At 40.9% G+C, this 12,500-nt stretch overlaps 1 protein-coding gene and 1 pseudogene across 1 annotated transcript in view; both read right to left on the minus strand.

Moving 5' to 3' along the window:
* LOC137967291 (uncharacterized) overlaps positions 1 to 12,500 on the minus strand; it is a 65,158-nt gene that overhangs the window by 48,536 nt on the left and 4,122 nt on the right. Inside the window, 6 exon segments of the mRNA XM_068813809.1 lie at positions 1,331 to 1,397; positions 2,371 to 2,428; positions 3,315 to 3,400; positions 3,492 to 3,558; positions 3,699 to 3,778; positions 3,905 to 3,987. Of these exon segments, the coding sequence (XP_068669910.1) occupies positions 1,331 to 1,397; positions 2,371 to 2,428; positions 3,315 to 3,400; positions 3,492 to 3,558; positions 3,699 to 3,778; positions 3,905 to 3,987 (441 nt within the window).
* Positions 10,574 to 11,408, minus strand: LOC137967472 (uncharacterized; annotated as a pseudogene).

Genomic DNA, 12,500 nt, shown 5'->3' on the forward strand with positions numbered 1-12,500 from the left:
TTACTTTGGTCAACTTAAGGTTTTGTTAGCCTTTTTATGAGATGTTGCGGGCATTTCACCAGGCCTAACCTTCCATATATTTGCGAATTCCTTCTACAGACCGGGCTATCCTTAGATATATTTCCAGCGAAGATGGACAGACTCTTGGCAGAGGCATAAACTTTTGGCAAATCAATAACCTTAAAAAGTTAAGGATAGACATTTTGGCCTGAGAATGAACGCGGTTTGTAGATTATTGTTTGGATTCTAAAGGGTACTTTTCGCGAGAAGTCATCTAATAAAACCAGTGATATCGACTAGTATGGAAATAATACGCCAGTGGTTTTGGACTATTTGCTGTCAGGTTGTATTTTCTTTAAGCCCTGGCCAAAAGCTCACAATATTTCAACGCAACCTCTTGCAACATTGTCGGGCACAACATGTTGCAGACGTTGGGCCACCCTGTTGCGATATCTTGCAACATGTTGGATGATGTTGGATCAAATTTGAAAGCGGTCAAATTTTTCGTGCAATGTTTTTGTCCTCGTTTGGCCGCGTTCACGCAACATTGTTGCACTAGGGCATGCGCGCTAGGTCCACTTGTTGCGCGCCAGGCCTGGGGCACATCAACATTTACATGTTGCATTAAAAATGTTGAGAATGTTGCGTGCGTTTAGCCAACCCGTTCAACGCGGAAGACCTTAGACAGCAATGACAAGAACCAGGTTGCTGACCAGCGGTTTGCTAGAGGTGCTCAGTCTCGTGGGCTCAGAAAACCTGGTTTTGGTCATTCGTTCAACACATGTTGCAACATAATGCATCATGCAACAATATTAGTAGATGTTGTGTTCAAATGTTGTGAGCGTTTGGCCAGGCCTTTAGTTATGAACTATGGACATGCGAAACACACGGAATAAGGCAATTAATTGATGAAAAATCACCTAAAGACGGATGTTTAGTGAAATAACTTTATAAGGTTGCAAACGTAATTTCGTTACGACTGCTTGGAAAAAGTGACTCAAGTAAGGTTCAATCGATCTTGCAGTGACATACTTGAAGGGGAATCGGGTGGAAAGTTTTTGAAACCACTGCCGGATCGGCTGTTATCGGAGTAGGTTTAGTTTCGGTTTTTTCTTCGCTCTGCTCAGGGAGGCTTTTTCTCCGCGTAGTTTCGTTTTCGTCTGTCATGCATGGTGGGCAAAAGTTTCAGAAATTTGCAATGCAGTTTCAGTTAGTTTTTATGTACTTCAAACTGATTTGTAGTCTGTCCATTTTGTGGAGGACTTGTCCTCTTTAACATAACTTTGAGAGCAACAAGGTTAATAACATTCATATAGAATTTACATCTTACCACAGTGCTTGTGGATATCATTCAAGTCTTGTTCTGTGGCCTTGAAAACCTTATGAGCTCCATCAAACTTCAAGAGGAGAAACAAATCGTGAGTTCCCTATATTATTTGAACGTAATGTGTTTACAATGATGGCATACTAAAGAAAAGAGTTGGAGTTGAAGTAAAGTAGCTATCGGCAATCAGTTGCAACTTTTCATGTACATACGTTGCGTAAGTGATCACCTGGAAATCTCATTTCGTGTTTGGGAATACGTTATATTAAACATGCAGTTCTAAAATACTTTTGTAGTTTGACTGGTTTCTACATTAGATTTGAAGTTTGTTTGTTCTAGACCGCCAGCAACACTGACTGCTAGAGTAACAAGGCAACAAGTGAATTACCAACTCACTGAACGAAATGGTATGAAATAAATCATATACTGAACTGCGGATATGAAATCAAGTAAAGCTATGATCCTCCCAGTTATTGAGTCGAGACGCAATTTTAGCATTTGCGTAGAGAAGCCTAAAAATTTCAGGACTTCAACTAGAACTTTAATTAGAACCCACAAATGACGTCAGTGGCTTCATAGCTCAGTTGGTTAGAGCGTCGCATCGGATTCTCAAGGTCACGGGTTCAAACCCCGTTGAAGCCCTGAATTTTTGAGGCTTCTCTACGCAATGTAAGCAATTGCGTCCCTAACTGCGAGTTTCATAGCTTTACTTGTCTTCTGTTAGTTGCTGCTTTCGTCGGAAGAGTGGTTTTTACCGCCAAAAAAGTAATTGTAGTCTCGGAACATCTAAAAGATAAGCTCCGGGACAGAGTGCATTCTTAATATTGCGCTATCAGTTTTTGGAATTCGTTACAGCGCACTATAACTTGAAATATTTCTTTCTGAACCTTCAAGAAAGGTATTATGAAATCCCTTTTTAAGTGCACGCATAACTAAATAAGCAGTAATCACGATAAATAGTCTTAGCGTTATTGTGAATTGGGGTTGAAAAACTCTATTGGAAGTATCGAATAAAGTTGACATGAAAATTTGTTCGTCATACTTACATTATATCCTGCGTCTGGTGCAATATAAAAGGTGTCTTTTCCATCCTCAATTATTCCCCTAGAAAGGCAGTGCGCCAAATTGATAAGATGACAAAATAATCACGATTCGTTCGGGCACATTGCTGTTCTTTCCATTCTGGGTAGACTTAGTAACAATACAGATTGGTTTAAAGGAGACTCAAAATAATTTCACTAACACTTTCAATAACTGTACTATTTGGAAGGGTTGAATACACCCAAGTGTTTCCCATAACGGCAATGTTATGCTACCATATAAACACGTATAATTGCTTAACAAGATGAAATAATTTATGTGACGCAATAAGTCACCATGGCAACCAAACAGCCATGCAAAATCATCCTATATTTTGTCTTTAAGCGCTTAAATGTAAAAAAAAAAAAAAACGCCTGGGTGGCCCTCAATGCTCATTGCTGGAAAGTGATGACCAGACTGAGAACTTTTTGCAAAATAAAAATAATTCTCTGGAGCGGGTTTATAGCTACCTTCGCAAGCGGAAAATTTTAAGGAGGCTCTAAATCTGATTTAGGGAATTTTTTTTCAAATTTGTAAAACGTTTTATCTTAGCCTATTTATGACTCCCCAGCTGTAAAAGAAAAAAAATGGGGGGGGGGGGGAGGGGAGGGGGATCACTTAGTCTGATTTTGAGATGTAAGCGTCTGAAGACAAAATATAGGGTCCTATTACAAGGCTGTTTTTTTTTTGCCATGGTGACTTATTACGTCACGTTAATGAATGCATCTTGCTAAGCAATGAGCAATTTTGTATTATTCTTATTTTATTTGTTCCATAACATTGTCGTTACATGAAACAGTAACAGAATTAATCCTTTGAATAGAACTATCCTTCCACATTGTTGAAACTCGTTTGAGCCACCTTAATTTTTCATGGAACCTGTCACAGTTAGAAAATGGGAATTGATTACCTAAGTCCTTTACAGGCATTGAGGACCACACTAGATTCTTTTACTCCTCTGATGGTTCCTTGATAGTGACAGTCTGCAGGAACAGCCTTGGATACGAAATAAAAGAAAACAACTACTTTTCTATTTTTAAACGGTAAAACGCTCTTCGTATTTTATTGATTGAGTGGTAAGCTATACCTCTTCAATGATTTCCGAGCCATCATCAGCAAACGTACGCATAGCAAAAGACGGAGAAATAAGTTCTCTGTTGACGGAAAACTTTTTATTAGAAATGTAAGCAAGTTAATTGGGAGATTAGTGATCATTGAGTCGAAATAAGATAACGAATTTATGATTGTAAGATGAGAAAATCAGTAATGATTGAGCGTCTAAGCTTATATTTACTTGTTTTTGTTTACGTCCAGTGTCCAATATTTGTCAACTGGAGATGTCAGTCTGTAAGAAATATCATGTGCATGACCTCCCTAAAAGAATTCAAATTAGAATAAACTGATTCAATAAGTGCAAAAAGTAACTTGCTGTTGTTATCTCAGGATTGTTATAAGAAAAGAAGACTGCCAACTCATCATGCGATAGCGATCATAATTTACCTTTCCTAAAGCTGATAGATCCCGTGTAGCTCGCTCTCCATCAATTCTTTCCGGATACGTTACGTAGTAACCATTTGATGTCCCTTTTTAGATATCAAAAGAAGAAATGAGCTCTTCGAAAAAAAATGAGTGAAGGCAGTTTATTGGAATGCGATATTAAAATCATAAGGTGTCTCCGAAGATGCACAGTGTAACTTGATCCATTTCTTGTTCTTCAGGTGACTACATTGGCACCTTTAATTAATTTCTATTAAAAATTAAAGTTATCTAGTAGGAGTCGGGGTGGCCTCATGGTTAGTGCGCTCGACTCCGAAACGAGTTGTCCGGGTTCGGGTCCTGGCCGGGGACATTTTGTTGTGTTCTTGGGCCAAGACACTGTACTCTCACGGTGCCTCTTTCCAGCCAGGTTCATAAATGGGTTCGCGGAGCGGCGATTCGAACGTCAACTGTTGTGCTTTGGCTGTTATTTGAGCTTTTTCTAACTATTTCAAGACGAATTTAGTCTGGTATTTTGGAGTCAAGTGTAAGAAGACGTCAAACCTATATTGATAATTTATTTTTGTTAACTTTCGACGAGGTGGATCGACAACAACGTCATTTACGCACAGAAAATGCACCTTTTCCAGTGAAAGGGCAAATGTTTGACAGGATAGCTCAGTTTTGACTGCCGCGCGCACTGCGGGCGCGGGTTCCGTACGCGCGGTTTCAGTTCGGGCTCAAAAATTAAATCAGCAACCTGCTCTGACGTATGATATGGGGAACAGAGGTTTCGTAATCAAGAGAAACAAGGTAAACACAACTGTCGCGGACTCAACATTTGCGACAAACATCAGTAAAAACACTGCGTCCTTATAGACCTCTTTCATAATGGCGGCCAAATAAAATATTCTTTTGTTTCAATGCTAATAAGCCCTACTAACCTCGCTACGACGAGTAAATTTCAAAAGAATATTTGTTTTAAAACGAGGGCAGTAGGTCTAATTAACATAAATACAAAAGAATGTAAAAGTGGTTGCCATTTATGAAAGTGGTCTATGGAGCGCCCTCGCATGTCTTCCCCATATCATACGTCATAAGCTTCAAAAATGACTGCTGACACCTCCATTCTGAGCCGCAATGCTGATGGCCCAAAATCTGAATAAAACATTTTTTAGGTGAAAAAACGACGGGTATGCCGGAAAAAAAAGTTGAAAACATTATTGTGCATGGTTAAAGGTAAAAGTAAAGTCTGCTATGAGCCTAGAAGGCCCATCAGGCCGGAGCTTATCTCCCGTTCTGTAAAATGAAGCGACTAGGAGTATTTCTACTCCACCTTGGGTAGGATGCCAGTCCATCGCAGGGTTACCCTAGCATTAAATTCGCCGGAAACTCATTTATACACCTGGGTGGAGAGAGGTACCGTGAGAGTAAAGTGTCTTGCCCAAGAACACAATGTGTCCGGCCAGGACCCGAACCCGGGACACTTGATCCAGAACCGAGAGCACTAACCATGAGGCCACCGGGCCTCCCACATAGTTAAAAGTGTAAATAAAAAAGGCTTTTTTTGCCTTTAGTTCCCCTTTGACATTGGACGAAATTTATGAAGTTTGAAGAGTTGTGTAAAATAAAACAAAATGTAAGTTTTAAAGTCCTTATCCGAGAAGGCTTAGACAGTCTATCCATTTATAAGGGACCCGAGTGATGTCGACAGGGAATTGAACCGGTGATTTAACAACTGGGCCTCACGTGAGCGGTCATGACCTAACAGCGGGAACATAAGGCACAAAGAGAAATTGCTGTTTGTTGTGTGTATTCATTCTTTTAAATGAGATGGAAAGCAGTCGCTTGTTTTTCATCGAAAAACGTAGTAATTTGGAACCTCCCCACGTGAATAAACGATATTCCGTTTAAAGACTTCGTAAACGTTTTGGGGGTAATTCGAGTGATCATTTTCATTTTTTTTAGAAAATAAGAACACGCCCTTCTTCTCTCTTCGGTGAATCGATAGACCATATTCGTATTCTCAGTATTGGACTGGAACTGCATGCCTTGCAATGATGGCTAATGCGGGGGAATCTTTTCAAATGCAAATACTTTAATATATTGCCCTGCATTAGCCATCATTGCAAGCTAATTCCAGTCCAATACCACGAATACGAATATGGTCTATTATTATTCAACACATTGAGACAATGTCCAACTATGGTCATAGCGTGCTCAATATTCGTCGTGCGTACTCAACAGATATCCTGCGATATACGTAATTTTGTGTATCGCGGAGAAAAAAGGTAGTTTTTTCAGCTTTTTTTTTTCCAATAAACGGAGAAAATTGTGCTTTGTCATCAATGTGTTGAAAAATAAAACAATTATCCAACTCAATCTTGCGGAATATCGCCTGATTTAGCCAACTCGATCTACGGTCTCGTCGGCAAAGTAGAAAGTCATATTCCACGCGATTTCGTAGGATAATTGATAATTAACACAAATAGTTATGAAAAAGGCAGATTTTCCGCTGTTAAATAATTAGGCTTTAAGTTAAAGCTCAGGAAAAATCAAATAAATCAAACAAAATGGTAAAATTAGACGAGACTTACCTGTAAGTTGAAGTTTGATTGAGATTATCACATGACCACAGGAGGCAAAGGAGACCACATGAGATAGCACAGCGCATGCGTCAGGTCATTTTTCAAAACTGCAGGGGGTGTGTCAGTTAAACCACATGCTGAGGAGTGTCATATCTGTCCCCATAAGGGAGGGTATAAGGGGGGCACGTGATCTCCTATGCCTCCTGTGGTCATGGGATAGAATCTCAATCAAACTTCAACTTACAGGTAAGTCTCGTTTAATTTACCATTCTATCACATGACCGGAGGCATGGAGATCCCATGAGACTTTATAGCGCTGACACAGGCACTGCACAAGACATAATGTGAAAGTTGGTTTAATCAGCTATTCCATAAAGTAGTTCACCCAAAGACAGGAGGAAAACTAGGGTGTACTGTCAGCTAGCACAAGACAGAGGTGCTAAGCTAAAAGTATCTCAGGTACTACAGGACAGTGTGTTCCACGAGTAACCCCTTCATGAGTACACAAACATAATGTCGACAAATAACAATAATTAGCTCCCTGGATTGAAGTTCAAGACATGCCATTTAGGCTTATTTTAAAGACAAACTAGTGTCAGTCATGTTAACTTCATTCGACACTGGTTTGTGGTAAAACTTGTGGAAAGTCTGTGCTGACTCCCACCCAATGTTTCTCAGGATCACATCAAGTGGCACATCCTTTACACTGGCCTTTGAGGCGAGCCCTGTTCTAGTACTTTGTGCAGTAAACTGAGTTACATCAATACCAGACAGTTTCAACACATCCTTGGTCAACCATGAGATTGTGTCGCGGGTCAATGCTTTATGAGGCTGGATGAAACTCCGAAATAATTGTGTCTCGCTCTTCCGCAATGGTGCAGTTCTTAAAATGTATTCTTTCAATGTAAACAGAGGGCAAAGTGAAGGATCGGGAGTGTACACATGGATAGTTAGGGGATTACCCTTCTTTCCTGATTTGCTAGTGTGTTCCAACATTTGAAATTGGCAGCTAATGGTTGCCATGCTCATGCCCTGTAGGAAAAGTAAGTGAATATCCTGGCCTCTCCGTCCCGTAGCAACCAACAATAACATGACTAATTTTAAAGTTAACTTCTCCAGGGTAAGGGCGTTGAGTGGGTGTAACTTCCTGAGGTAATCCAAAACTTTAGACACATCCCAAATAGAATTGTATTTGGGTTGGGGTTTTCTGAGTTCATAAATGCCTTTGAAGAACCGCACTACTAAGGGGTGAGATTCAACATTCTCCCCACTTTCGAGAGTAATGATGGACGAAAGAGCAGACCTTGCTGTGTTAATGGTAGAGTATATAAGTCCCTCATTATAAAGAACCATGAGGAAGTCCAGGGCCTCATTTACATTTGGTGAACTGTAAGAGATGCACCTTTGACGACAAAATGCCAACCACTTCTCAAGGTGGACTTTATATTGTTTCTTTGTGCTGTCTCGCCAGGAGGCCATGAAGATCGTGGTAATTTCTGGAGAAACATTGTACTTTTTAAAGGATTCCCGGAGAGTGGACAATCCATTAGTCGTAGCTTGTTGTGTAGTGGGTGTGGTTGGTGGTGATGGACATCTTGCGGTAGTCTGTTGGTTGGCTTGAGGATCCATGGCTGGTTGTAAAGTAGCTGAAGGGCCTGTGAGAACCAGGGTTGTGTTGGCCATACTGGGATGATTAAAATTCTTTGGGCTTGGTGTTGAGTAATTTTCTGAATGCATCTGGGAGTTATGCTTAAGGGGGGAAAGCATAATTGTTAAATTTGCTCCAGGCAATACTGAAGGCATCTACAAATGCACACCCAGGATCAGGTTTCCAAGAGCAATAGACTTCCAACTGTTTGTTAATCCTGGAAGCAAATTAATCTATGTTTAACCCTGGGTATAGTGACAGAATATCATTAAATACTACCCTATCAAGCAACCATTCATGCTTGTCCTGAAAATGTCGGGATTAAGTATCTGCATCAACATTTAATTTGCCCGCAATATGGGTAGCTGAGATCCACAACTTCCGCTGGATGCACCAATCCTAGACTTCTTGGGCAAGGCAATTTAATTCCAGTGATCTAGAGCCCCCCATATTATTAATATATGAAACTGCTGTGGTGTCGTCCATCTGCAACTGGATATGACCCTCAGGTGCTTGTTTGCAAAATGTCTTAAGGGCAAAGAAGGCTGCTTACAAGATATTGATATGCCTAGTGCTTTCAAGGGGTGTCCAAATTTGACCCCTGGGAAGTTCGAAAATATGAGGCCAATAACTTTTGCAACATCTGAGATTTGAGGTTTTGTTGTGGTTTGTAATCTTTTGCAGGCTTCTACTGTTTGGTGAATTTTCTCATCTGTTCAGTTGGTGCAACTGTCATGCTTCTGGAGTCTAGCTTGAACCCCAAAAGATGTGAGATTCTGAGTGGGGATGATAACAGATTTTGTGGCGTGCAGGTGAAAGCCTAGTCACTTCAACAAAAAGGCAGTGGCTTTGACTTGTTACTACGTACATTCGACATAGCTGTCCCCCTGTAAGTAGGAGTCATCTATGTATCCTGGATTGACATGGCCCTGTGTGCGTAGCCATGCATATACAGGTTTTAGTAACTTAGTAAAGATACGTGGGGCACTTGACACCCATTTGGTAAACATGTATACTTGTAAAGTGTTCCGTTGAAAATGAATTTTAAGTATTTCTGGTCCTCTTCGGCCACTGGTACCGAGTAGTAGGCATCTTTAAGGTCAATAGATGCCATAAAACATCCTGGTTTCATTAGCCAAATGGCTGATTCAAGGGTATCCATCTTAAAATGGTAGTATTGTACAAACTCGTCGAAACACACTCCTCTGAGGAGGAGACCTGGAGTAGTCCTTTTGAAAGCAATTTATCAATTTCCAATGCAACAATGTCAGATTGTGATTGATTAAATGTGCTAGATCGCTCACAAGTTTGGGAAGGGGTTACTCCTGGTTTGAACTCAATTTTTGTCCCTTTAACAAACTGCAGTATTGAGGGATCATGTGTAATTTCTCCCCATTGACGTGAAAATAAACTGATTTGACCTGCTTTAAATGCATCTTGAGTAGCAAGTAATAATGGACATCATTAACAGGTTTAATCCTTGATGATGTGCATACCTTTTCCGATGAGGGTCTCGTTTGAGCTAAGCTTGTTTTGAGTCTCCCTCTTTCTTTATCCTCGATTTTAATACGGACCCCAATATAATAATATCCTTAAATTACAACGAAAAATTTGAAAAAAATAGATCGATGCTAGAATGCGGAAAATTTCGCAGACTGACATTATTAGGGAAAATAGCAGTTTTGAAGAACCTGGTTGCATCTCAGTTAGTCTACATATTTTCACCTCTGCAAACTAACCATGAAGCGATTAAAAGAAATTAACACAATTTTCTATAAGTTTCTATGGAATGATAAATGAGACAAAATCAAACGAAAGATAATGATTAATGACTATTCCGAAGGAGGACTAAAAATGATTGACAGAGCTTCTTTTAACAAATCCCTTAAAGCTACATGGATCCCGAAATATCTGGACCCTAAAAATCGTAGTAAATGGAAGCTACTCTTTGATTCCGAACTTGAAAGAAATGGAGGCGAAACGATACTAAAAGGAAATCTTAACAAAAAGATGTTAACAACTTAAAAATATCAGACCTTTTTGTGAAAGAAATACTTGTAATTTGGTCAGACGTTTTTTCCAGGAAACGATAGTATCTGAAGAACATCTTTTGTCGTCACCTTTGTGGCAAAACTCTGATAAGAATTCAGAATAAGCCTGTTTTTTATAAAGACTGGCTTGTTAAGGGTATTACGCAAGTTAAACATTTAATGGATGAATCCTCCAATTTCTTTTCCCTTGCTGCTTTTCAGATTAAATATAACTTGCAAGTTCGACCTCTAATCTTCCTTGGATTAATCTCAGCAGTCAATTGTCTACGGAGACAAAACACCAAAACCCAATCTAAGTATGAAACTCGCTTTTCAAAATTTCTTATGAGTCAAAAGCCATCTAAATTTATCTACCAAGAAATCCATAATGATGTGCATACCTTTCCCGATGAGGGTCGCGTTCGAGCTAAGCTTGTTTTGAGTCCCCCTCTTTCTTTCTCCTCGATTTTTGTGGGCGGCCTTTGTACAAAAAATCCTTCCTTTGCCGTTGATATGGGTGAAATCTGCGATTCCCTTAAGACCCCTGAGTATTTTGATAAAACCGGCGTCCATTCAAGCCAGAATTCCCGCAGCATGCAGTGCTGCGTTGCAGAGGTCGAACTTTCTTGGTGAGCTTGTTTGCCTCGGAAATATCTTTGGTCAATTTTGACAAGTCACCGAACAAATATTGTGATGAGGCAGCCACTGTGGACGCACTACACAAGGCAACATAATCTTTATGAAAATATTTCTTCATTGCTAGTCGGCGAGTGTTGTTAATATCGTGAAAACACTGCAGGCCCAAAGCAATGGCATCTGTGAGAGAGGTGATAACCTCTTTGTCTGGGGCTTTTCCCGATTGCTGCTGGAACACTCTATCCGTTTCTTTGATAGTCGCCACCAGCGAGGCTACTAAAGCATTCTGCATTTTTTGTGACTTAGAATCTTGGCTGCGAACATTTGCTGGCAATTGGTTCCATATTAATGTATTCACTCGTGGCGTGCGCAGCCCTTTCAAGTTCTCAGGTCGAGGATGTTTCTCGATCCACGTCTGCGTTTTTTTTCTTAGGAATTTTGTCTTTCAACAGGCTTAAGACAATTTTGGCAATGCCCTCATTCACAGGGCTTCCTGTCCGCTCGCTGATATCCAGGTCGGACGCAATGTCCTGTAAGAGGCTATTCATGCCATCTTTTGTGGTCTCGGCTGGTGTACTGCCAAGTTTGGCCAAGCGAGTGTCTTTAGTCTTTAGATTCATTGTCATCGTTGTCTTCAATCACGCGGCCGTCGCCCGGTTCCTCGCCTGTTTCAAGCTCGTCGAGTTCAAATGGCTCCGAGAACGTATTAACTTTTTGTTTTAAGTCTTTGACTTCGGCGAGGATGGCTGAAAGGGCTGCTGTTAAAGCCGGTGATTGTCTCTCTGATGTGTCTTTTTCTGCCTGCTCAATGAGTTCCGCAATGACTGTTTGTTTCTGGAATGGCGCGAAATTTACCCAACTACGTTGAGGACTAAACACTGGTGTTAACGTGCCAACTCCGTCAGCACTTGAGTCTGGGATTCGCGAGTCAACTACGTTAACTCTCCAGATATGTTTCTAGAAGAATCAATTAGTATTCTTTGGTTTCTTCGAGTGTGACTGTTGAAGAACAACCTTTCAGATCGACGCAATGACCTGATGCATGCGCTGTGCTATCTCATGGGATCTCCATGCCACCGGTCATGTGATAGAATGAATGGTTCATTGACACGAATTCATAAATATTCCTTCTCGAAATTTCTGAAACGTTTTGCTAATTACGCAAGAGCATGTTCGTTATGCAATTGATAACTGTAAGGATTTTTTACTTTAGGCGCGCAGTGTCTCTTGGGACCAGTCGGCCTTGTAAGTTATGCACCAACCATTAATTGTGCAGCACGCCCGGGGCGGGGACTCCCACATAAAAAGGACAGGGGTGCTTGTCGTACCTTAGGGGTTAAAAAAGCGGTTTTCAGCTTGTATAGGTCCACTGCGGGAGCTTTAGCGGTACCCCCCGAATCTGACGAATTGGCTGCCGAAAGAAGTGCGCTGCGTAAAGGCCTGCGTAAACAGGCTCGAAGTTCTGGTCAGACCCGCAAATTTCAGCAGAACCGTTATGGCTCTCTGGGCACCGGAGGTTCTTTAAATAGCTCTACTTCACAGCCTTTTCGCAACCAGCCATTTTTTCAGCAGTCCTTTCGGTCGTATCGGAGTACTCGAACACCACAACCTTCCGACAAATGCTTCGCCTGCGGGCAGTTTGGGCACTGGGCAAACTCGCCTTTCTGTCCTAGCTACAGCCGCACCTACGGCAACAGGGCCTTGCCAGCTACCTCAAC

This window comes from Montipora foliosa, chromosome 8 (assembly GCF_036669935.1).
Source record: "Montipora foliosa isolate CH-2021 chromosome 8, ASM3666993v2, whole genome shotgun sequence".
Taxonomy (NCBI): Eukaryota; Metazoa; Cnidaria; class Anthozoa; order Scleractinia; family Acroporidae; genus Montipora; species Montipora foliosa.